Source organism: Oscarella lobularis, chromosome 8 (genome assembly GCF_947507565.1).
Source record: "Oscarella lobularis chromosome 8, ooOscLobu1.1, whole genome shotgun sequence".
NCBI classification, from domain to species: Eukaryota; Metazoa; Porifera; class Homoscleromorpha; order Homosclerophorida; family Oscarellidae; genus Oscarella; species Oscarella lobularis.
The window spans coordinates 2,786,797-2,808,858 of record NC_089182.1 but is presented as its reverse complement, the minus strand read 5'-3'; the positions used below and the strand labels follow the sequence as shown (position 1 = coordinate 2,808,858).

At 47.1% G+C, this 22,062-nt stretch overlaps 9 protein-coding genes across 12 annotated transcripts; 7 read left to right on the top strand and 2 right to left on the bottom strand.

Moving 5' to 3' along the window:
- Window positions 1-7: 7 nt before the first annotated feature.
- LOC136189758 (WAS/WASL-interacting protein family member 3-like) lies at window positions 8-3,455 on the top strand. Its single transcript, XM_065977755.1, has 9 exons — window positions 8-133; window positions 192-1,593; window positions 1,650-1,806; window positions 2,158-2,250; window positions 2,309-2,576; window positions 2,631-2,817; window positions 2,865-2,914; window positions 2,968-3,256; window positions 3,312-3,455. Exons 1-8 carry the CDS (start codon window positions 131-133, stop codon window positions 2,974-2,976), a joined length of 2,169 nt encoding a protein of 722 aa, XP_065833827.1. The 5' UTR covers window positions 8-130; the 3' UTR covers window positions 2,977-3,256; window positions 3,312-3,455.
- Window positions 3,456-3,571: 116 nt separating this feature from the next.
- On the top strand, window positions 3,572-4,867 carry LOC136189759 (coiled-coil domain-containing protein 24-like). The gene is made up of 8 exons (XM_065977756.1): window positions 3,572-3,727; window positions 3,784-3,856; window positions 3,911-4,019; window positions 4,076-4,143; window positions 4,202-4,250; window positions 4,308-4,394; window positions 4,444-4,571; window positions 4,627-4,867. The coding sequence occupies exons 1-8, from the start codon at window positions 3,593-3,595 to the stop codon at window positions 4,800-4,802; spliced, it is 825 nt and encodes a 274-aa protein (XP_065833828.1). The 5' UTR covers window positions 3,572-3,592; the 3' UTR covers window positions 4,803-4,867.
- A 151-nt stretch (window positions 4,868-5,018) lies between these two features.
- LOC136190588 (ribonucleoside-diphosphate reductase subunit M2-like) lies at window positions 5,019-6,999 on the top strand. Its single transcript, XM_065978800.1, has 8 exons — window positions 5,019-5,182; window positions 5,605-5,758; window positions 5,807-5,946; window positions 6,003-6,074; window positions 6,124-6,214; window positions 6,274-6,581; window positions 6,637-6,747; window positions 6,802-6,999. The coding sequence occupies exons 1-8, from the start codon at window positions 5,087-5,089 to the stop codon at window positions 6,952-6,954; spliced, it is 1,125 nt and encodes a 374-aa protein (XP_065834872.1). The 5' UTR covers window positions 5,019-5,086; the 3' UTR covers window positions 6,955-6,999.
- On the bottom strand, window positions 6,864-8,319 carry LOC136190587 (baculoviral IAP repeat-containing protein 7-B-like). Its single transcript, XM_065978799.1, has one exon. It carries the CDS (start codon window positions 8,307-8,309, stop codon window positions 7,047-7,049), a length of 1,263 nt encoding a protein of 420 aa, XP_065834871.1. The 5' UTR covers window positions 8,310-8,319; the 3' UTR covers window positions 6,864-7,046.
- A 49-nt stretch (window positions 8,320-8,368) lies between these two features.
- LOC136190592 (thioredoxin 1-like) lies at window positions 8,369-9,140 on the top strand. The gene is made up of 5 exons (XM_065978806.1): window positions 8,369-8,480; window positions 8,535-8,639; window positions 8,695-8,760; window positions 8,813-8,878; window positions 8,948-9,140. The coding sequence occupies exons 1-5, from the start codon at window positions 8,448-8,450 to the stop codon at window positions 9,008-9,010; spliced, it is 333 nt and encodes a 110-aa protein (XP_065834878.1). The 5' UTR covers window positions 8,369-8,447; the 3' UTR covers window positions 9,011-9,140.
- On the bottom strand, window positions 8,930-10,029 carry LOC136190589 (trimeric intracellular cation channel type A-like). Its single transcript, XM_065978801.1, has 4 exons — window positions 9,878-10,029; window positions 9,667-9,823; window positions 9,341-9,613; window positions 8,930-9,281 (listed from the first exon to the last, which is right to left on the bottom strand). Exons 1-4 carry the CDS (start codon window positions 9,996-9,998, stop codon window positions 9,050-9,052), a joined length of 783 nt encoding a protein of 260 aa, XP_065834873.1. The 5' UTR covers window positions 9,999-10,029; the 3' UTR covers window positions 8,930-9,049.
- LOC136190590 (uncharacterized) lies at window positions 9,073-10,771 on the top strand. Of its 4 annotated transcripts, XM_065978805.1 has the most exons (8): window positions 9,148-9,285; window positions 9,349-9,866; window positions 9,916-9,980; window positions 10,044-10,122; window positions 10,171-10,275; window positions 10,342-10,407; window positions 10,462-10,527; window positions 10,588-10,771. In XM_065978805.1, the coding sequence occupies exons 4-8, from the start codon at window positions 10,096-10,098 to the stop codon at window positions 10,654-10,656; spliced, it is 333 nt and encodes a 110-aa protein (XP_065834877.1). In that variant the 5' UTR covers window positions 9,148-9,285; window positions 9,349-9,866; window positions 9,916-9,980; window positions 10,044-10,095; the 3' UTR covers window positions 10,657-10,771. The 4 variants fall into 4 exon arrangements, with proteins under 4 accessions (XP_065834875.1, XP_065834877.1, XP_065834876.1 ...); XM_065978804.1 differs by having other exon boundaries at window positions 9,916-10,122; XM_065978803.1 differs by having other exon boundaries at window positions 9,073-9,213; window positions 9,349-10,122.
- A 48-nt stretch (window positions 10,772-10,819) lies between these two features.
- On the top strand, window positions 10,820-12,824 carry LOC136190586 (uncharacterized). The gene has a single exon (XM_065978798.1). The coding sequence runs from the start codon at window positions 10,820-10,822 to the stop codon at window positions 12,731-12,733; it is 1,914 nt and encodes a 637-aa protein (XP_065834870.1). The 3' UTR covers window positions 12,734-12,824.
- Window positions 12,825-12,833: 9 nt separating this feature from the next.
- LOC136190585 (HEAT repeat-containing protein 5B-like) lies at window positions 12,834-21,072 on the top strand. The gene is made up of 22 exons (XM_065978796.1): window positions 12,834-13,071; window positions 13,130-13,341; window positions 13,395-13,443; window positions 13,497-13,706; window positions 13,755-14,060; window positions 14,562-15,227; window positions 15,500-15,611; window positions 15,690-15,842; window positions 15,917-16,016; window positions 16,068-16,177; window positions 16,228-16,391; window positions 16,441-16,719; window positions 16,769-16,837; window positions 16,889-17,170; window positions 17,513-18,365; window positions 18,423-18,526; window positions 18,582-18,659; window positions 18,710-18,778; window positions 18,828-19,028; window positions 19,083-20,300; window positions 20,359-20,563; window positions 20,620-21,072. Exons 1-22 carry the CDS (start codon window positions 12,955-12,957, stop codon window positions 20,919-20,921), a joined length of 5,859 nt encoding a protein of 1,952 aa, XP_065834868.1. The 5' UTR covers window positions 12,834-12,954; the 3' UTR covers window positions 20,922-21,072.
- The last annotated feature ends 990 nt before the right edge of the window (window positions 21,073-22,062 follow it).

Genomic DNA, 22,062 nt, shown 5'->3' with positions numbered 1-22,062 from the left:
AAGCATCCCGAATCCCCGGATTATCCGTGGTTTCGAGGAAGGGAAAAGACTTTGACCCTTCGATAAGGAGGCTACCGAAACCTCTGAAGCGCCTTACGATTAGAAGAGCGTTCCCGGAAAGAACGAAGCGATGGTATAAGAAGATCCCATTCGAACGAATAGCGATCGATAAGCTCTCTTATCTCGATCAGGACGAAGATCTCTACGAAGAACTTCCCGACAATCCCCCGCCGCCGCCACCGAAAGAAGAGGAAGAAGAACTCTACGTTGACACCGCGGGTCCAATCGAGGAGGAGCTCTACGAGGATTGTGGCAGCGTGGGGGCCCCGCCTCCTCCCGCCCCGCCCCCGCCGCCGCCGCCGCCATCGGATCGACCCCCTGCTCTACCGCCCGCGCGTGCGCAACAGCAGAAGCCGCCGTCGCGCAACGCAGGACAACGATCGCCGTCGATATCGTCAAAAAATGCAAGCGGACCGGGAATCGATCTCTCCGAAATCGCGAAGCGACGAAATCAGTTGAAAAAGGTGAGTAGCGGCGAAGGACAGCGACCGCCTTCCGTCGACGCGACCGATTCGACGGCGTCGACGCCTCCGTGGATGAAAAAGACGGCGTCGCTCGATCGCGTCGGCGTGCCGTCGCGCGACAAGCGCGCAACCACGCCCGAATTCAAGAAAATGTCGCTCAAACCGGTCGGCGGAGGTTCGCGCGGAAGCGTCGGCGATGACGTCACCGAGACGAAACCGAATCCGTTCGGCGTCCAATTGAAAAAGACCGCCGGGACAGTGGACGCGACATCCGGGACGGAAAAACGCCCTCCGCCGGCGCCAAAACCGAAACCAGCTGAAAGGAAACCGACGTCCGAGGGCGACTCGCCGGCGCCTTCCGTGCGTCCCAAACCGAAACCCAAGCCAGCGGAAAAGAAAGACTCCACGCCTCCGCCACATCCTAAACCGGCAATAAAGAGTCCAGTCAGGTCGGCCCCGCCTCCCATTCCGGAGCGCGAGGATCGATTTCCATCGCCGCCGCCTCCCATTGCAATGGATAAGCCACCTCCAAGCGTTCTTCCACCAAAGCCTAGTGCATCGAGACCGCCTCCACCAGAGCCCAGGTCTCCGCCTCCTCCTCCTCCTCCGCCGGAGCCCTCATCTCCTCCCCCTCCGCCGGAACGGGAACCCTCTCCACCGCCAATAATGAACCCGCGATCATTTCCCAAGCCAGGAGCGGTTTCGTCTCCAACCGAACCGCCTCTACCTTCAAGGGAAAGTCTTCCTCCTAGAACGCAGCCTCCTCCTCCGTCTCTCCCCGACGTTCGCTCTCTTCCCAAGCCAGGATTCAAACCGGAAGTGATTTCGCCGCCTCCGCCGCGCGTTTCCAAGCCGCCGCCGTCTCAGACGAAAGCCCAACCGACGTCCCAGGAGTCGACGGATGTTCCGCGCTATCGACGAAAGCCACTCCCGGATGTCGATCTGTCGAGACCGCCACCCAAACCCTATCACAGCAAGCCAAAGTCTTTGCCGGCTTTCGACGGATCTCGTCTTCTCAGACCGAGATCTGAGAGTGAACTGGTGAATGACGTCACGGAATTGCTGGACGGTTAGAAAAGAAATATGATAATAGCATTGGACTTATTAATCAAAATGTGTGTTTAGATTTTGATGATTTGGATAAGAAGAAGAAGACGACGCTCGAAGAAGCCGGCTACACTGAAGAGGGCATCTATGACGACGTAGCGGGAGACGAAGGAGTGCATTCAAAAGGAAAAATTCCAAGCGTGAACGTGGCAGGAGTCACGGTCACCGCATCAACGTAATAAAAATAAAATCAAATATATTTATATAGTAGACCCTCGCTAATCCAAACAGAGCCATTCCTAATTGAAATTTAGTACCCCGCCTCTTCACCCCTTTGAAAAAATAGAGCCTCAGATTCTAATCTTTTAACAGAGGTATTCCTAATTAAAATTAGAGCTCCAATCTCTATTAGTGAAAAATATAGAGCCCCAGGTTCTAATCTTAATTAACAGAGGCATTCCTAATGAACCTTTAGAAGAGCTTCAAGCTCTATGTATTGAGAAAAAACGAAGTCTTTTACCCAAGCCTTAGGTTTCTAGGTCCACTTACTGTATTAGCAAACTAGTTTAATTAATAATTAATTTAGTGAGGATTTCTATGATGACGTGGCTGCCAATGAGAAGGCTGATAATGCGATAGAAGAGGACTTCTACGATGACGTCACTACTGATTCCAAAGCGTAAGTAGATAATAAAAAAAAACACTTCATGTCCTTTATCTATCTTTTTTCTCTCTAGAGCTAAAGATGCTAAGAGTGTGGATTCTTTTGATATGAGCCAATCGGACGATCTATTGGATACGGACGACAATTTGGACGATCGCGCGATTTCGCCGAGCGCGGGAAGCGAAAAGGAAATATCGCGCAAGGAAAAGCGAAAATTGGAGAAACAACGAGAACGCGAGGAAAAGTTGCGAAAGAAGAAAGAGGAGGAGGATCGTCGACGAAAGGAGAAGGAGGAACGAGAGAGGAAGAAGAACATAGATAAAACGCGGAAAATTTTCAAGGTAAATTCTCGAAATTTAAACGAAAGAAAAATCGCGATTTGAGGGGGGCGATAGCTTCAAGGCAACGAACCGACGAAATTCACGGCGAAAACCGTTCAAAAATGCGTCAAAGCGAAGAAGAATTTCCTTCTTTTTGACGTCGGCGAAGAGGTGGACGTCATCTTTACAAAAGCCGACGAAGCGCCGACGAAAAAGGATTTTCCGGCCAATGCGTGGCTCTGCATGAAACTCGACGGAACGCGTAAGCAATCTATCGCAAATTAGATAGAAGAATAAACGCACACTTAGTTGGATACGTCGACAAATCGAATTTGTCGAAAAACGACGACGACGAAGAGGTAAACTCTTAAAAAAATTCAATCTTTCGAAAAAATTGACTTGTTTTCTTTAGGACGAGTGAGAAGTTGCAGCGTCTTTGTTCCCATCTTTCGCATTTTTTCGTGTTTTGTTTTTCAGTGACGGCTATGGAGCCGATGAGGATCTCTACGAAGACATTCAATCGTCGACGAAACCTCGCTCGTCTACCACGACAAAGAAATTCAATCTTCCGCCGCCTGCGACGCCCGCTCCGCGTCTCCCGTCGCCGCAATCGCCGCCGCCGCCCAACAACGCGAGCGGCACGCCGGCTTTGCCGCCTCGTGGTAACGAAGAAACGTATGATGACGTCATGGCTGCAGGGGGTAAAGAATCAAAAATTCAATTTTAATAATTAGCATTGGATGTGTCTGTTTTTAGGGGCAGACGAGGAGGATCTTTATGAAGCGGTTTAGTTCTGTTGTACTAGTTTTTGTGCACGTTTGCGTTAGAATGAATTGTTTTTCTTTTTGCGTGACGTGACCATGACACTGATTCTATTTCATTAGCAAACGCTTTATACCACTGCCGTTGTCATTAGAGATTAACGCCAAAGCCGGACATGGGTAATGCTATTTTCCCTCCAAAGGCTCGATTAACGATTTTTAATTAGTTTCGTGATGTCAGAGGTTGCGTTTTTACCGCGCGCTAGTTGTTCGACAATGGCCGACGCTTTTCAGCCCGTTCCGTCGCTGTGGTCTCTCATACTGGACCACGTCGACGCTTCGGAAGTCGAAGAGATTAAAGAACGTCTTGGAGAGTCGCTAGTCGACGAAACGATCGATCTTCGAGCGGAGGTAAACGAGACTCGCTCGAAAAAGACGCCAATTTGCACGCGATGGCACTGACATAGGTAAATTCCTTACAATCAATATGGACTGAGTATCGAAAAGAGACCGATGATCTCGAAAAAGCGGCAAACGCCGGTTTGTTTGTAACTACGGACGGGACCACGCCCACTAGGTTAATTTGTACTTCAGTGAGTCTCGCATCTGTTCTTCCCGAACCGCCAGCCATACGGGATAGACTAAAACAGGAAGTGCAATTTTTTGTAACAAACTTACGACAAAAGGCTAAAGACGAAGGAAGGTTTGCTAAGATTCAATCATTATTTAATTTAATACGTACCAGTATCCATCTATTAGGGATGACAAAAGATTGCTAGCTAACTGTAATACTAGAGTAATCGATTACGCATTAGAAGCGACCAAAGGTACATAGAGCAGCAATTAATCCAAAAATATTGGATAAATCCTTTTTTTAATTAATAGGAGACGGATCTTGCTGTAGAATTGCTACACCTAGCAGTGATACATCTAGGTACAGGTCACATCAACTGCGTATCACAGAGACTAATTAAAATATCTATGCCTGTAGTCGTGCATCAAATTTGAGTGATCAAATTGAGGTTGTACAGCATCAGTTGAATGTAGCTGATATTGACGTTGTCACTGATCATATTAGGTAATTATTTTATTGGGTAGAAGGTTGAAATACGCTAATCATTAATTAGATCAGCTTTGGAGGAGGAATGTGCCCAGTTAAAAAGTGACATCCACTTTTTACAGACTAGCCTTGAAGAGGAGATTACCTATAGAGATGACGTCAAATCATCAATGCAACCTCCTCCCTCTCTCAAAGGCAAAAAAAGATCCTTATCGATTTAGATGATTAAAACTAGCGTGTCTCATGATAGAATTACGAGAGTGCAGTCGAATGTTAGAACAAGAGTATGTGCGCGGAGCATCTGCCAATATGCCTGTGAGACGGATGTCTGCTCCTCCTGCTAGTCCCAAAGAGATCTGTCGGCCAACTTCAGCGCAGAAATTTAGAAAAATGGTAATCGAAACTCGTGAGGAACAATACAGCTAATTTATTTACATTCACTGTATATTACAGCTGTACTTTGGCGGTACATATATTACACATACATTTAGCGTGCGCTGTGATGACCCCTTAATTCATTGAAGGCGCGTCATTGGAAGATGCGTAATTTGATTCACCGATTCGCGAACTCTGATTGGTCGGCGCAGAAGTGGCGCCTAGTACGAAACGAGCGGCGCGACGTCTTCTTCGCCACTTCGCCACTTCGTCGTCTCGCAGCTGACCGAAATCACTCGCTCGTCCACTCGTTCGCTTCAATCGCCTCGTTTGCTATGCTCACCGTAATTCAGCAATCGGAAAACGCCGCGAACCGTCGTGGAAAGCAGAAAAGCGAGTTCAAGCTCAAGGAACGCGTTCAGGAAACAAAGGTAAGCCCTTCGGCAGCGTGGTAATGCACTCTCGATCGACGGGAGCGCCCGATCGTTGCAAGCGAGCTCCTCGCGTCGAATCAATCTCGCGAGGGATCGAAAACTCGCTTTGGGAGACGCAAACAAAAAGCTTCGCTAAGATATTCAGTCGATAAGCTGTATACTATTGCAAGGGAGCCTTAGTGGATAAGTCTAAAGTCGAATTTAGACAAGAAACGTCGAAATTGCGCCCGCGCCAAATTGTGTTAGCGTGCGTTAAAATTCATTCATACGTCGTCGAAACTTAGTTCTTTTGCTTATTCAACAAAAGCCACCGGGCTTCTTAAGCATCTCCTTTCGTTACATCGTGTTTCGCCGCGACTTAATGCATCGCAAACGCCGTTTCACGTGCAAACGCGCGCTAACACTCGAATTCCCTTCAGTTTATAAGCGAAAACGTCGATCCAGCCGACGAACTATCGCCCGAACTTGCCGAACTAGAAAAGGACGAACCCCTCCTCCAAGAAAACCCGCGTCGATTCGTTGTCTTTCCCATCCAATACCCAGACATTTGGGAATTTTACAAAAAAGCCGAAGGTAATCGATTTATTCGCTCGAGAAATGCAACTCATCGGTTTCCTTCAGCGTCGTTTTGGACCGCGGAGGAAGTGGATCTGTCGAAAGATCTGACGGATTGGGAAAATTTGAAAAGCGGGGAACGTCATTTTATATCGCACGTGCTCGCCTTCTTCGCCGCCAGCGACGGAATTGTCAACGAAAATCTCGTAAGATCAGAAAGAAAAAAATAATTAATTAATAAAAAATTTATTATTTACATTAGGTGGAACGATTTAGCAAAGAGGTTCAAGTGACTGAAGCGAGATGTTTTTACGGATTTCAAATTGCCATTGAAGTAAAATCAATAGATAAATTATAACTATTATTTATTTGTTATTATTTAGAATATTCATTCTGAAATGTACAGTCTTTTAATTGAAACTTACGTGAAGGATTCTGTCGAGAAGGATCGTCTTTTCAATGCCATAGAAACACGTAAACAAATAATAAGAATTTTTAATTAATTAATCCGTTTATTGATTTTTCTCTCTCAGTTCCTTGTGTGAAAAAGAAGGCAGATTGGGCTCTCCAATGGATTGGCTCCAAGTCTGCTACGTTTGCGGAACGCGTTGTAGCATTTGCCGCTGTGGAAGGAATATTCTTTTCCGGTTCTTTTGCTTCGATATTTTGGCTCAAAAAGCGCGGTCTCATGCCGGGATTGACGTTCTCGAACGAGCTAATAAGTCGCGACGAGGGCCTCCATTGCGAATTTGCCTGTCTCATGTTTTCGAAAATCAAACACAAGCCAAGTGGGGAAAAAGTGAGAAAGATTGTCACGGATGCCGTGGCAATAGAACAAGAGGTGAGATTAGATTAAAAAAACAATTAAGAAACAATTATATAGAATTGTTCTTTAGTTTTTGTCTGATGCTTTGCCTGTTGCTTTGATTGGAATGAACGGTGATCTGATGAAAGATTACATTGAATTTGTCGCTGATCGTCTTCTAGTTGCTCTGGAGCAGCCAAAAGTAAGGAGAGACTCTTCTAAATATAACCATCTGTCTATCTATCCATTTATTTAGGTTTATTTTGCTGTGAATCCGTTTGACTTCATGGAGAACATTTCTCTGGAAGGAAAAACGAATTTTTTCGAAAAACGCGTCGGAGAATATCAAAAATCTGGCGTCATGTCCGACAAGAAAGAGCAGATCTTTACACTGGAAGCAGACTTTTAAAAAATTCTCCACAAAAAATCAAAAAGGGAAAAAAAAACAACCCAACCCTGCTACACTCAAAGAAGCAAACTTTTAGAAATTCTTACTTATCGTCATGGCAAATACGCGCGCACCATGTTCGTTATTCCCACGCGACATACGGGACACGCTTTGACCATGCTCGCACAATTCGCACAACAGATCACGTGTCCACACGGAACAAAGAGAACCTCCACTTCCGCGTCCATGCAAATCCGACAGTTCTTTGACTCTTTCAATCGATTCAACTGCTTCTGAAGTTCATCTTTCGTTGCCACGGGCGACGACGAACCGGATGTCGATACTATAGCCTCGGGTGCACTGGACGTTCGAAAGCAAGTCTTTTCAGGTAAGTCAATAGATGGTAATGAAATGGGAGCATAGGTTTTTACATACGGGCATGTTGGACTGATTAGAGAATGATACTCCCCTGGTGTAGCACTCTCCTGCCACGAGGTGCCACAAAACGGACACACAATGTCTGACCCATTGAGATAATACCCGGATTCCGCGAATATTAGTGCAGTCGAAAGGGGCCCCTTGTAGGATGAAAACGTGGCAAGTCGACTTGCTACTGTTCTTAGCCTGGGATTCGTAATGGGAAGGTTTATCGGCTTGTTTTGCGTTGATATTCCTTGGACGATGGGGCAATTAAATTGATGTCTTTTGTGCTCGCCAAACGCCGAATCGCCGGCGACCCATTGTTTTAGAAAAATCCCACATTCAAAACATTTGACGTTATCTTCCATTCCCATATAGTAAAATCCCGCCTGTGCGAGCATCTGAGGCGAGACGGGACACGTCGGAGGCCACGAGGAATTCACAAACGATTCCAATCGAATATTTTCATCTGAATAATCCAGAACATCCGCACAGAGTTCCCGTACAAACTCGCATCCCGGAAACAGTTTTTGATGCTGTTCGAGCGCCGAATCGCCGTCCTCCCAGCAGCGCGCCACGCCGCCGCACGAGAAACACTGTACGGCATCGATAACCCCGTCGCCGTCGTAGAAAAATCCTGCAGCGGCGAGTTCTTTCGGTTTCGCCTTGGCCCAAGGCGGCCAGTTGGCGAAAGATTGAATTCTTTCGCTTTCGTCGTGCATTCTTAGTCGCGTATTGGTAAGAAACGGGCAAAGGGAGCTCAGGCGACGATGTTCTTTGAGCGGATCGTCGCCCTTTTCCCAGCGATAGACGATAAGTCCGCAGCGAATGCATTGGACGCGATCCTCTGAGCCGACGTAGACGAATCCGGCACGCGCTAGCTGGAATGGCGCAACGGGACTCGCGCGCGGCCATCCGGTAACAAACGAAGCGAGACGGGAGGAGAAATCCGTCATTCTGCGGAAATTCCTCTCGATCACAAGTCACTAACGCGCGTGTAGTGACGTTGACGGCGTTTACGTCATTGCACGCGCGTCATTTCGTACACCTTCAGGGCGTCACTCGTCGTCGCACGGTTGCGAGTTTTGTGCAAAATGAGCGGCATTATAAAGCAAATCGAGTCTATGGTGCGTAGAAAAACTTTGTTGTCTTACTATTTGTTCGATCGTTGGTTTTCTTAGGAGGATCTGAATGCAATCGTCCAGCAATCCGGTTCGAAATTAGTGATCGTCGATTTCTATGCCGACTGGTGTGGACCTTGCAAGCGCATTGCTCCTGTATTTGAGGTAAAAGAGACTGCAGCAGCACCGTAAACATTTAATTATTCTTACGGAACGACAGGCTATGGTGCAGAAAGAATTCGAAGGAAAAATTGACGCGTACAAAGTGAATGCTGACGAAGTTGAGGTAAAACATCGCTAAACATATAAATAAATAAATAAATAAATATTTAATGAAGGAAGCAGTTGACGAGTATGAAGTTTCCGGTTTGCCCACGTTCAAATTTTTCAAAAACGGAGAAAACGTAGGTCTCGCACGTCTTAACTTTAAAAAAGGCGCTTTCTTAATTAATCCATTATTTTATTTATTATAGATAGATGTGGTGGTTGGAGGAAACGAAGACGAATTGAGAGAAAAGATACAGAACTACGTCTAAAACCCCACCCCCATCTCAAAAGAAGAACAAGCGAACAATCTATTCCGATTTGGATTTCTTCACCGCTACACTCTTTTGTCTTAGTAGCAAACGAGCCAGCACCTTTTCCACATAAACAAAGGGGTCCCCAGTCTCCAGTAGCAACGTTGATAGACGAACAGTCGAAAGAACGAATCCGCACGCAAGCATGAGCTGATCCAAAGGTAGGAGTCCAATTTTAAGCTCGTTCAACACATAGAGAACGCTACAGGCAAACGAAGCCTTTGAAACACTAAGTACATATAGGTAATAATTAATAAATAAATAAATAATATGTTATTTTTTCTTTACAATGATAGGCCCAGTAGTTCGTGTTCAGATGAGTCGGGTGCATTCCGAATGAGCCGTTCGACTGTTTTTGCCCACTTGCTTCCCGTCGATTTCAACGTGCCTCCAATGACGAGAATTATCCACTGATTTGGATAGAGAACCTTTGCCGCTGCCATGCCAATGGCTATCATACGGGCTCTACGAAATTCCTTGCCAATAATTAGAAAAATCTGAACCGGAAGCGAAGCAATGAATTTGTAGAAGTAGTCGCCGGGGCAATGAAAGATGAGCCACCTGTTTACGATACGTAAGATTGCGTGGGTGCGTATTTTTTAGGGCGTGGCCACCATAGAATCGCCATGAGGACGATTGGCGCCGGTTCTGCGAAAGGGGCGGCGAGTGGAAGTCCGAGTAGGATATTTAGCGCGAGCGTGCCGCCCGAACACGCTATTGCTGTCGAAACGAACGAGGCAAGCGGATGCGATGTCGCGAATTCGACGGCGCCTGTTACGGAATTGGAAACGCGCGATCACGTGATCGAAGAAAGGTCTTATCTACCGCGACTTTCTCGAGTCGCCGCGAGAGTGGCGATGTAGTGAATGGCTTGAAAGACGGGAAAGAGTGGCAAGCGCGCAAAATTGGCCGCCGACGACGTCCACAGGTCGAAAAGAACGGACATGATTAAAAGGCGTGACCTAAACAGAATCCCGGATTGACGCCGCAGGGTTCTTGCGAACAATTTCTTCCTTCCACTTTCTCACATCCTCGACGGGAAAATGGCTATCAGAGAACTCAAAACGAAGGCGAGAGCGGCACGTCGACTAAAACGCATTCGAATACGTTTTCTGCAGTCCGATTTGGAGGAGTTTCTCAACGAACCCGGCCCCCAAGTTGTCGTCATCGATTGCTACGCCGTCTGGTGCGGACCGTGCAAGGTGATCGGTCCCAAATTCGAGGTAAAAACGTCCCAAAAACGGCGAGGAAGCGAATCCTCTTTTATCGAATAATAATGTTATTTTTAGGCGTTGGTAAAGGACGTTTTTTCCGGTCGCATCCGTGGTGCCAAGATCGACGTTGACGAGGCCGAGGTACCGTTTCCTAGGCAACCAGAGCAAAGTTTACCCATGACCTCTCTCACACAGGACCTTGCGCAAGAATTCGGCATTAAAGCTATGCCAACGTTCAAAATTTTTAAGGACAAGAAACCGGTATATTGTTTGAAATTAACTGGTGACGACGTCATTATGGGTTCTTTTTTTTGGGGACAGATTGCTGAAGTGGTGGGTGCAGCTGAAGCTAAACTTCGCTCTGCCATTGAAAAGGCTTTGGATGAGTGAGGAAGTGCGAAGGCACGCACTGCGCAACGTAGTTGTCTCGTATTTTAGCATTTTTTAAAACAACCACGAGCGCTTTTAGATCAATCATCACGTGGAGCGAATGCGCGCACGTTAACGAAGCGTACACGTCATTCGATCCCGTATGTATTGACATTTTTTCGCGATGGCGAGCAAGCTCGACGAGATTCCGCTCCTAGCGATCGAAGGCGGCGAGAAGAAAAAGATCGTCGTGCACGTCGACGAAAATGACGACGAAACGACTCGAATCGACGCAATTAGCGGCACTCGAAGCGTCGTTTTGTGGCCATTCGACTTCGTTCTCATCCTAATCGAATTCATTCAGCTCTACGACGTCCTCGCAATTCTATCAAAGTCGTGGGCATGGCCATTCGCTTGGATCGACGCCTCGCGATTCGTTCACGTAGCGAATTTAGATGCGTGGGAGGTGGCTCTTCTCCAGAGCGGCGCCTATCTCTCGAAAAACGCGCCCGTCCACTCGGCCGACGTTCGAATCGGCGACGCGACGTTCGACTATCGCTACTACGTCGTCGCGTGGACGGGAATCGTTCTTTTCGCCGCGTTCGCGTTTCTCCTAGCGCACGCAATCGTCGCCTGCATTCAGCCGATCGACGTTCTTCTCTATCGCGCGCGCGTGAGGCGTATCCTCGCCTACGCCGCCCAGATACTCTGTTTACCGTTCGGCATCGCCGTCGCTAGGCTCTTTCACTGCACAACAGAAACCCAAGACGGTATCCCGGAAGGACGTCTTAATGTCTTCAATAACATCACGTGCTGGTCTAAAGATCATTGGATCTATATTACCCCGCCCACGTTGATTCTTTTGCTTTGTTTATGGATTGTTCCCTTGGTGATGATACGGGGCATCAAAGAGCAATTGTTCTCCAAGTCCGGAAGTCGTCACGAAGGCTACGTTCAGCTGAAAGAAGCCGAATACGTTCTCGGAATGGACTTGATGTGGGCTGTCGGAAATTTCTCACTCTTCTCCTCGTTTCGTCGTCGCGGCGTCTTTTATCGACCAATCATCTGCCTCGTCAAATGTCTCGTCATTGTGTTCTTCGCCGGACTGACCAGATGGCCGGAAGTGCAAATAATAGCGATATCATCGACATTTTTTCTCGTCGGACTTCTCTTCTTGGCACTCCGTCCCTTTCGACTACCCATCTTCAACATCCTCGTCATTTGCCTATGGATCGTTCTCACCTGCTACGGCGTCATCGGCATTCTCCTCGAACTCAACGTCGAGAACTCGCTTCTCACGGGACGTTTCCTTCTCGGCGACGTCATCGCCATAACAGCGGCCGGTCTACTCACCCTAATCGTCTCTCTTTGCTACATGTGCACGCGTCACTGTCGCGCACGCGACAGCGCAACGCGTCCACCCCTATGGCCAAGTCTCACCCACTCGGCATCCGGTACCCTAGATAAAAACACGTCCAAATACCTCAAAGCGATTCTGCGCGGTCGACGCGCATTGGAGGCGAGTCGAGTGGTCGCTCCGACGCTCGCGCCGGCGCACGAGCTCTCGCATCACATACAAATCATCAACGCGTACTGTCGCGAAGCCGAGCAGCTCGACGATCCCATACACGATACCCTATGGGATTTGCTTGATGAGTTGATCGAGGCGCACTCCAATGTCTTCTCCGATTCGATCTATTCGACTTCGTCCAAGTCGAATTTGCATCGGGTTGCGCGCGAATTGAACGAGCTGATGCCCGCGTTTCGGAAGCGTTTGGATCAGCGCGAGTACGATTTTGCGCTCGTGAGTCGCGTGCGACGACGCATGCTCTTGAAAATGTATATAATTGGGATGTTTGTGAATGGGCGTGCCGAAAAGGCGAAATTGAAGCAGCAAAAGGTCGATATTAAAGTCGGGTATTTGACGCCGGACGTCGAGAAGGAGTCGACTCTGACTTTGGGCGATTCTGACGTCGATACGGATAATGATACGCTCTTGGAGAAGGTGGAGGAGTTGATGGGCGGGACTGGTGATAGTAAAGAGGATTTGCTCAGAGAAGTTGAAAATATTATGGGTGAAAAGGACAGCCCAGTTTAGATGTATATATAGGACAAGAAGGACTAGCCTAGAGGTGATAGAGAGAGTGAAAACTATTTTATCGGATGTCTTGTTTTTAGATTTAGCGCGCGTTAGCAGATACCGATTGAAAAAAAAACTTCGATCCTGCTGCATCCGAGGAATCTGTCGCTTTCCTGCGCGTTCTGACGTCTGCTACTATTCTTCGCTTTTTCTAACGTGGATTTCGCACGAGAAGAGCCATGGGCGACCACGCGTTCGATTGGACGACGTTCGACAAGCTTCAAGCGGCGAAAAAACCATCGTTCGTCTACGACTGGCTCACGAAACTCGAGAAATCCTTCCCAGCAATGTCCAAAGTAAGTAAAAATCGCCCTAACGATGCAAAGAGGCTGCATTCTCGCCTCGAAAACGAAGGCCGATCTGAAAGCGAATCAAAAAAAGTTCGTCGACGACATTTTCAAGCATTTGACCCAGTCGCCGGGCCCCGCCGTTCGCCAACGACTGGCGCGCACCTTCACCGCCCTGTACGCGACGGGAAACACGCTCACCCTATTCGAAACGATCTCGCGAATGAACGACATGTTGAAGAGCAAAGACGACACGCCCGGATATCAAAACACAAAAACGTACGAAAAATCGCATTTTTAATCAAGAACATGCATTCCATTTATTCTTTAAGTGGAGTTATAGAGTGTCTCGGATATATTTTCGAATCCGTCGGAAGAATGGTATATAGAATAGGTTATTTATTTTATTTTATTTATTTATTTATCAAGTCTAGGCTGGGTCTTCGTTCGTGGAGACGTGTCAGGGTTTGTTCAAGGCGTCCAAGGTATTGGAATCCGAAGGAAAAGCGGAAGTCCTTTTGGCTCTACAACGTATCATGTCCGGCTTGGGCCAATCAGCGTCGTCCATTCACAAGGACGTCTACAAAGTCACGAAAAATTGTTTAGCGGACAAATCTCTCACAGTCCGAAGTGCAGCAGCGAAAGTAGGAAAATAATAATTATTAATTAATATTGGATTATTTTTTTTCTAGTGTTGCTTGCAGTTGAGTCGAGATTCCGTTTTCGTTTACACGTCCGATTTGGAGAGCGTCTTTTCTTCTTGCGTCAAAGCTCTGGACGGATCCAATTATGACGTTCGCTGCAACGTGGCTCTTCTCCTCGGAAATCTTCTCGCCAAATCGCAGTTTCCCGAACGAGCGACGATGCAGACGAAAGCGAAGATCAAATGGCCGACAATCGAAGAGATATTGGCGCTCTTGTCGAACGGATTTCTCAAGGGAAGCGGCGAATTGCTAAAGACGTCGATAAGCCAAGAAGTCAGAGTCGGAATAACACAGGTAAGAACAAAAAATAATATGTGTATAAGATCCTAGTTAATTAATTAAGAATTCTATTCACTTTGAGAAGAATATTCACTTTTAATTAATGAAAGAGTGCATGGGAATCTAAATAAATTATTTTAAAGCTATTACACAGGACTATTAAATTATTTTAATTAAATGGAGATTTACGGAATATTCACTTTTAGTTAATTAAATAGCGTATGAGAAGATTGGGAAATAATTTTCATTCTCATCTGGATTAAATAATGTATGAGAAGAATTTTACGGAATATTCACTTTTAATTAATTAAATGGTGTATGAGAAAATAATTGGAATCTAAATAAATTATTTTAGAGCTTTTGCTATATTACACAACAGGACAATTAAATTATTTTAATTAAATGGAGATTTTTACGTACCATTCACTTTTAATTAAAATAGGGTATATGAGAAGATTGGGAAATAATTTTCTGGAATCTAAACAAATTATTTCAAATGAAGATATTTTCTTCTAGACGTATTCCGTTTTTCTGAGCGAATTGGGCGGCAAATGGGTGGAAAAGCATCTTGCCGTCCTTCTCAAACATCTCGAGACGCTTCTCGCTCATCCCAAGGCGACGTCGACGCACATCGACGCCGTCTACAGTCGCAAATGCGTCGCCTTCGTTCTCCGATGGATATCAACGCGTCTCCTACGCGAAGCCGCTCAACTCCAAATGGCACGCGAACTCTCGTCGCAAATCGTTCAAATGATGAAATTAACCGGAAGTGACGTCATCGCCGCGACGACGACGACGGAAGAAACGGTCTCAAGTGGCGAAGAGAGTCAACAAATGCAACACGTTTTCGCGTGCGTTTTTCTCGAAGTGGGTTCGTTGGCACGGCAACTCGGAACGGCGTCGTTGAGTTTGATTACGGAGACGAATTTGTTGAAGGAGGCGTTGAGTTTGGGTTTGGTGCACGGGAGCGTCGCGACTCGTTTGGCGGCGGCGTGGTGTCTGCGTTCCTTCGCTTTGGCCTGTCCCTCCCAGCTGACGCCTCTTCTCGACATGTGCATTGGGAAGTTGAATGCCATGCAGGCGAATGCGGAAGCGTTGTCCGGATATTCGCACGCGCTCGCTGGGCTCTTGGGAAGTGTGAAGGAGGATTCCACCATGGGGATTCCCTTTGCGAAGGGGAAGGTGAGAATAAATAAATAAATAAATACATACATTAGTTATTTTATTCTACCGAAAGCGTGCTCATAATTTTAAATACAGTAGTTATGCTTATTGAATTATACTAAAGGAAAGGGCTCAAATCGTGTTTTCAACCCTCTTCCTTGTTAAAATTAATAAGGAAAGGGCTCAAATCATGTTTTTTGCCCTCCACCGGAAGCGTGACAAAAAGACAAATAAATGCATTAGTTATTGAATTATACTCTTATATTATAATCATAATTTTTCCTTTCTAGGAAGTCTTTCAATTGGCTGAGAATTTTCTGTGGACGGCGTCGCAGAATAGTCGTCTTGCTCAGTGCAAAACGCGCGCTGGTTGGACTCTCATTGCAGCTGTCATGACTCTAGGCAAGACATTCATTCCGATTTCTCTTCACATTGACACACACAGTATTATCCCAATTTTTTCTTTCTTTTTCCATTTAGGATCTTCAGTTGTGAAGAATCACATTCCGAGGATGCTTCTCCTCTGGCGCAACGCATTCCCGCGCTCCCAAAAGGAATTCGAAAACGAAAAAGCGAAAGGAGACGCGTTCACATGGCAACTCACCATGGACGCAAGAGCGGGAGCACTCACAGGTAAATTAATTAATTAATTAATTAATTAATTAATATCATCACGTGACCTTAATTAAATCTCAATTTTATTACAGCATTGAGAAGTTTTCTCTCCTCCTGTTCGGACATAATAACGGACGATTTAATCCGTCGCTTATTGACTCCCATCGAAGGAACCTTCATTCTACTGCCAAGGTATCATGAATACATGGTCACGTGATTATTTATTATGCATTATTATTTTAGCATTCCGAGTCTCGTTAAATCGTTTGGGGCCCAATTACGAGCATCCGGGGCTATGTTGAAGTTGAGACTTTATCAGACCCTATGTCTTTTACCTCCCAAGTCGTTTGAAGGTATTTTTCATTTGCGACAATTATTTATAGTATTGATTTTTCGTTTTTAGCTAATTTTGGCTCTCTTCTTCGCGATCTGGTCGCCGAATTCACGCTCAGCGAAGGATCCGGTACCACGACAACGAGTCTACTACGTTCCATGTGTCACCATGACGACAGCATATTATTTGGATCGTGGCTCGAAGAAACCGACCACAAACTCATCGAAGACCAAGTAATAAATCAACCAATTTAATTATTGATCTTATTAATTTATTTTTCAGCTTCAACCCAACAGTGCATCGGGGTCCGGCGCTCTGGAACACGATCCCTCGTGCGTCTATTTGCATTCGGAGGGCAGCGATCGTCTGGGACCCTTGCCACTGGGCGTGGCTCTCATCGACAGCTCCGTTATTCTCTTCGGACGCATTTTTCCCCACACGGCTCCCAAGCATCGACAGCAGCTGCTCAATCACTTCGGCGATTTTATCAAACAGGCGAAATCGTCCAAGCAACACGCCGTGCAGATAAATATATTTACCGCATTTATTTCCGCACTCAAGGTAGAGACTACTTTATAAAATTCTATTGATTATGTTAATCTTAATATAGGGTCTTGTCGCCGCTAAAACGACGCTCGGATCGGAGGAAATTATAAAAACCGGAAGCAATCTGATATCAGTAAGTACACGCGCTCACGTGACAACTAATCATTATTGATTAATTTTTTAGGGGGCGTTGGCTAGTGGCGACGCTATATTGCGTTGTGCGGCGGGCGAGGCGCTCGGTCGTCTCGCCCAAGTCGTCGGCGAAACGAAATTCGTCGCCGGTACGGTACAGGCGAGTTTCGATAAATTGAAAACGGCGCGTGACGTCGTTTCGCGTACGGGACATTCGCTTGTCCTCGGTTGCCTGCATCGTTACGTTGGGGGACTCAGTTCCGGTCAGCACTTGACCACATCCGTGAGCATTCTTCACGCGCTTGCGCAGGACTTTTCGTCGAGCGCTGTGCAGGTGAGAATTAATAAATAATTGTTTTACGTAACTTGGGTCTATAAATCAATAATTAATCTTCGTGGGTGACAAAGGGCAATTTAATGATTAATTTTTATAATTAACTCGGGTCTATATATCAATAGCTCTAATCTTTAATTAACTTGGGCCTATAATTAAATTGTCCTAATCTTCGCGCTCCTTACGGGTGACAATAATAATTATAATTTGGGTCTATAAATCAATAATTAAATTGCTCTAATTGTCTCGCTCTTTACGGGTGACAAAGGGCAATTTAATAATTAATTGTTATAATTAACTCGGGTCTATAAATCAATAATTAAATATTCCGGATCTTTCCAGATTTGGGCGCTTCACGCGCTGGCCCTAATCACCGATTCCGGCGGTCCCATGTTCCGCAGCTACATGGAACCGACCCTCAACCTGATCCTCCAACTTCTCACCACCGTCTCCGCCTTCCAAGTCGAAGTCCACCAATGCCTCGGCCACTGCCTCGCCGCTCTCATCACCAGTCTCGGTCCCGAACTCCAAAGCAACTCGCCATCAATCGCCACAATGCGTCACCAGTGTCTGGTGGGTTGCCACATCCTGGACTCGCACGCCGACGCTCTCGTTCGTTCGTCGGCAATCGCCTGCGTCCAACAACTCCAGCTCTTCGCTCCCCAATACTGCGATTTATCCGCTCAAGTTCCCGCCTTGCGCGCGTCTCTCTCGAGCCGTCATCTCCTCCTCCGTCGCGCCAGCATCGGATTTCTTCGTCAGATGGTCCATCGGCAAGCGCGCGACGTTCTCCTATACGCTAATGAGTCCAAAGACAATGATCCGTTGGAGGAGACGCTCTTCGGTTTGCTGGATACGGAAACGGACGGGAAATTGCTTTCGGATGCCCACGACGCGCTTTTGAGTATGATTGGCTGTTTGGCTGGATCGCAGGTGAGACACTGGCTTGGGTTGTGTCATAAGATTTTGGCGCTCAGCGGGGAAGGGGGCGCGCGCGCTAGCGGGGAACAGGAGGAGGGAGACGAAGGGGGACGATTTACGGCGCCCGTTGTGGAGAATGTATGGGGAACGGATGTGAGATCGCGATGGAGAACGAAGGTCTGCGCCGTCGAGTGTATCAGAAAGATTTTGGCTGTTTGCCAGGGAAGCGGGGAGCCGGGTCACGTGGATTTGGACCAGGCAAGGCAATTGGGAGGTAAAGGGAATGATTCTTTTAATTAATTAATGGTCACGTGGCTTATAATTGTTATAGGCGATTATCTTGTCTTGCATTTGTCGGAGTTGGTAAGAAGTTCTTTTATTGCCGCAACGGGAAGCGTAGATCAGTTGAGATCATGTGGATTAGAAACATTAGAGGTAATAATATAGATATCTATAATAGGATGACCTGATTAGCATTAATACTATATAGGAAATCATCAAGCTATTTGCCTCGGCCCCAGATCCCGACTATGAAGGACATTCCCTATTGGAGCAATATCAAGCACAGGTAAATATTGATTTTATTTAATCTAAGTCAAGGCGAAATTATTTATCCAGGTTGGTGCTGCTCTACGTCCGGCTTTCGCCCCAGACACATTGCCTAATATTACGGCAAAAGCATGCCAGGTACTACACAAAAAGTAATATTTAATAGAGATAAATAATGTTTCTCTAGGTTTCGAGCACGTGGATGAGTAGTGGAGTGTGTCAAGATTTGGGCGACTTGCGACGCATTCAACAGCTTCTCGTCACCTCCCTAGCGAAACTGAATCCGCCCTCGGAAGAGGACGAAGCGTCGTCACTGAAAAACAGACCCAACTACAATGAAAGCACGCTAACAATGGAAAAACTCGCCGTCCTCAAAGCATGGGCCAAAGTAAGAGAGAAAAACGAAAAGTCAATATATAAAAATAATATATGACGTAATTAGATTTATATTGAAGCGAAGGAAGACGAAGAGAGGCGGTCCCAGCGAAAAGGCGACAGCACTCGATCCGGGTACCTCATCGACATCGTTCGCCCGGAACTAGGCCGTCTGAGCGCTCACTGGTTCAATGCTCTCCGCGACCACGCCTACCTAAGCCTTCCCGCCCAATTCCAACCCCAAATGCCCCAAGCGGGCGGCTCCTTCTATAGCAACGAAACCGTCGACTCGGCCAAAAGTCACTACGTCACGTGCTGGCCTATACTAGTCCGGGCCTCCGCGCTCTGGCTCAATGAAGAAGGCTTCGAATTGGCGGCGGAAAGCGTCGCGGAAAAGGATGCGCGCAATTCGTCGTGGTTTCACCTACTCCTCGGTCTGTGCGTCGAGGCGCTGAGCACGCCGACGGCCGATGCACCTGTGGATCCCGTTCCCGCGTGCCTTAGCGCGCTAGCCTACCTATTCAAATGCTCGTGGCCGTGCGACGCGATCGCGCGCGACGAGCCGACGTGCGTCGAATTGCTCGGCGTCATGCATCGTATTCTTCTCGCCTATACGCAACGCGAGCGCCAGTCCGCTGCGCTGCTTGTCGTTCGCGCAATAGTCCTGGCAACCGTTGCTAGGGAGGAGCGCGATAGAGTCGGCTCCGATCGTCTCGACGTAGGAAAATCGGTCGTTTTTGCCACGCTTCAGATCGCCATGTGCGTTCTCTTTCGTCGCTTTCCTTTTCTGAAAGAAATTGGCGGCGATGACGTCGTGGCGACGCGTTCGCGCTTAACCGGGAGCGATGACGACGAATTGGCTGCGATCGTTATAGGGTTGATTCCCGCGGTGTTGGAACTGTGCGACGCCGAGACGAGCGTCGACGTTTTGCCCACCGTTCTTCTCATTGTCGTCAACGTGTGGAAAGTTGCCGTTACCTTGGCAACTTCGCGCGCTCTACTCTCCTCCTGTCTCCAAGCGCTGAAAACGATTTTCACGTGTTCGCTTCTTGACGATGAGCAGTCCCGGAAGCAGTGGATTGAATTATTGCAATCGGCTTACTTTACAATACTCGACTCAGCCGAAGAGCTGACGTCATCACCAGATAATCAAACCTTTGTCAACGTTCTTGTCAGTTTGGGTTCAATTCATCTATCAGCTCCAGAATCAGTTACAGCTACAGAAATGCTAATCCAGAAAAGTGTAGCTATATTTAAGTCCGCACTCAATTCAAAAGAATCACAAGTAAGAAAAATAATTCCTAATTTTTCTAAGCTTACGTAGAATTGCGTTTTTCTACTAGATTCGGCTTCGAGCCGTTCAAACAGCGACTCCAATTTTCTCTGGATCCAAACGAACCGTTGGAATCTACTTCATCTGTTGCCTAGCACCGTCCATTGTTCAGCTAGTACAATCGGTTACCCCGGCAACCGACGTCGAGGTTAGCTTAGTAAAGGAATGCGTGACAGCTTTGGAAAGTTTACTCAGCGTTTGCGAGGAATCAAACCGTAAGTTAATTTCTCTCTCTCTACGTTAATTAATTATTGATTCTTTTTCTTCTAAGGTATTGAGTTGCTTGGCGGACTGCTTCCCCTCCTTGTAGACCTCATTGGTTCCTCCTCTAAAATCGTTTCTGCCTTTTCCTTGGATAAATTGAAGGCGATTGGACCGCGCTATCCTCAGCCATTCAAAACGGTAATGGGATCGAATGTCGATCTCAAGCAAAGGCTCGAAAAAGCGCTCAAATCCGCGTCCGGAAGCGCGGCTGGGGTAGCGGGGCCACAGCAAAAGGGTCGGTCGCAGACTGCGTCTGCTGCTCCCCAACCCTCCATCAAACTGAAAATGAACTTCTCCGGATTTTCGTAGAAATGTTGTTGTGTGCATATTCCATAGATCCTATCCAAGAGAAGTGGCGTGTAATTCTCCTTTTGGAACTCCAGCTAACAATTAGAACTGCGCGAAATTCTTAGCCTTATTTTTTCATATAATAAGTATTGAGTGATTTGTCTACCGTGCATACGCTGCTCCTCCATAGATCAGAGAGTCATTTACGCCATCTACGGTCCTCTAAAACCATCTCTCGCTAATATTACGAAAAACGGCCGAAGTCGAAGATAAGTAAATCGTCCTCAAGTCACAACGTTTTCCAGTATGGATTGACAATCGCGCCACCGAATTCAAGTGCAACCAGTAAACGAAATCCTTTCTTTTAATACAAAAAAAGTACAAATAGAAAACTAGCAGAGGAGTACGATCGTCTTCAAGAGGTTTTCATCGGCTTTCTCGTCCAAACTTTCACGATCCCGCTGTTTTTTCGAGCTAAACGATTCTAAAAAGCACAAAATAAGATACTGAAAATTCATTTATGTACGTACCTTTTGATGTTGCGTCCGTATTCGCGTTACCCAGGCTACACCGCGGGGAGGTTCGGACGCGTCGTAGCCCAGGGAAGTCTTCGCAAAGCGATGACCCCCTTCCAAAAACTTTCGGGCGAGTTGCGGGTCCTCGGCCACTCCGATCAGTACCCACCTGGATGAGAATCGGCCCCTAATACCGAAACCCCGGTGCGCTGGTACCAAAGCCTTCGGTATGTCTTCCTGAGAAGAACCGGGCCTTGTGGAGTGGAGAAAGGCTGACCACTGCTTGTAGGAGTCGACAATGAAGACAGTGCAATGGAGGAATCGAAGGCTCCTGGGCCGGATCATCGTCGGTCTAATCGCGTCGTTCGGGTGAGAAAAGTGCCGGCAACCAGACCATAGTTGAACACCCCCTCCAAGTCGTGCCCGCTCGAGCCTAGCGCGGGCCGTACTTGTTGACGACAATAAGACCTTAGACGATCCTTCTGCCCAGTGCGTAAACCGAGGCCGAAGCCCCCCATCGCCCTGCCTACAGGCTCCGGCACGGAATTAACCGTGGGCCACGCTGAGTTCCAACTATCCTCACTTGCCTTCTGCCAAATCTCCCGAGCCAGTCCTCTCAAGGATGAGACGCGGCGAACCGCGACGCA

Excerpts from the sequence above, each read along its gene's own strand:
- LOC136189758 (XM_065977755.1), top strand. Across the intron at positions 1,807-2,157 it reads GTCACGGTCACCGCATCAAC|TGAGGATTTCTATGATGACG; the intron begins GTAATAAAAATA and ends TAATTAATTTAG. Across the intron at positions 2,577-2,630 it reads AAACGCGGAAAATTTTCAAG|CTTCAAGGCAACGAACCGAC; the intron begins GTAAATTCTCGA and ends GGGGGGCGATAG.
- LOC136189759 (XM_065977756.1), top strand. The coding sequence starts at position 3,593 with ATGGCCGACGCTTTTCAGCCCGTTCCGTCGCTGTGGTCTCTCATACTG. Across the intron at positions 3,728-3,783 it reads CGATCGATCTTCGAGCGGAG|GTAAATTCCTTACAATCAAT; the intron begins GTAAACGAGACT and ends GCACTGACATAG. Across the intron at positions 4,572-4,626 it reads ACCTCCTCCCTCTCTCAAAG|AATTACGAGAGTGCAGTCGA; the intron begins GCAAAAAAAGAT and ends GTCTCATGATAG.
- LOC136190588 (XM_065978800.1), top strand. The coding sequence starts at position 5,087 with ATGCTCACCGTAATTCAGCAATCGGAAAACGCCGCGAACCGTCGTGGA. Across the intron at positions 5,183-5,604 it reads AACGCGTTCAGGAAACAAAG|TTTATAAGCGAAAACGTCGA; the intron begins GTAAGCCCTTCG and ends AATTCCCTTCAG. Across the intron at positions 5,947-6,002 it reads GAATTGTCAACGAAAATCTC|GTGGAACGATTTAGCAAAGA; the intron begins GTAAGATCAGAA and ends TATTTACATTAG.
- LOC136190587 (XM_065978799.1), bottom strand. The coding sequence starts at position 8,309 with ATGACGGATTTCTCCTCCCGTCTCGCTTCGTTTGTTACCGGATGGCCG.
- LOC136190592 (XM_065978806.1), top strand. The coding sequence starts at position 8,448 with ATGAGCGGCATTATAAAGCAAATCGAGTCTATG. Across the intron at positions 8,481-8,534 it reads TAAAGCAAATCGAGTCTATG|GAGGATCTGAATGCAATCGT; the intron begins GTGCGTAGAAAA and ends TGGTTTTCTTAG. Across the intron at positions 8,640-8,694 it reads GCATTGCTCCTGTATTTGAG|GCTATGGTGCAGAAAGAATT; the intron begins GTAAAAGAGACT and ends ACGGAACGACAG.
- LOC136190589 (XM_065978801.1), bottom strand. The coding sequence starts at position 9,998 with ATGTCCGTTCTTTTCGACCTGTGGACGTCGTCGGCGGCCAATTTTGCG. Across the intron at positions 9,824-9,877 it reads GGCGACTCGAGAAAGTCGCG|GCGCCGTCGAATTCGCGACA; the intron begins GTAGATAAGACC and ends ATTCCGTAACAG. Across the intron at positions 9,282-9,340 it reads GAACTACTGGGCCTATCATT|TGTTTCAAAGGCTTCGTTTG; the intron begins GTAAAGAAAAAA and ends ATATGTACTTAG.
- LOC136190590 (XM_065978803.1), top strand. The coding sequence starts at position 10,096 with ATGGCTATCAGAGAACTCAAAACGAAG. Across the intron at positions 10,276-10,341 it reads TGATCGGTCCCAAATTCGAG|GCGTTGGTAAAGGACGTTTT; the intron begins GTAAAAACGTCC and ends TGTTATTTTTAG. Across the intron at positions 10,408-10,461 it reads TCGACGTTGACGAGGCCGAG|GACCTTGCGCAAGAATTCGG; the intron begins GTACCGTTTCCT and ends TCTCTCACACAG.
- LOC136190586 (XM_065978798.1), top strand. The coding sequence starts at position 10,820 with ATGGCGAGCAAGCTCGACGAGATTCCGCTCCTAGCGATCGAAGGCGGC.
- LOC136190585 (XM_065978796.1), top strand. The coding sequence starts at position 12,955 with ATGGGCGACCACGCGTTCGATTGGACGACGTTCGACAAGCTTCAAGCG. Across the intron at positions 13,444-13,496 it reads TCGAATCCGTCGGAAGAATG|GCTGGGTCTTCGTTCGTGGA; the intron begins GTATATAGAATA and ends TATCAAGTCTAG. Across the intron at positions 18,527-18,581 it reads GTGGATTAGAAACATTAGAG|GAAATCATCAAGCTATTTGC; the intron begins GTAATAATATAG and ends AATACTATATAG.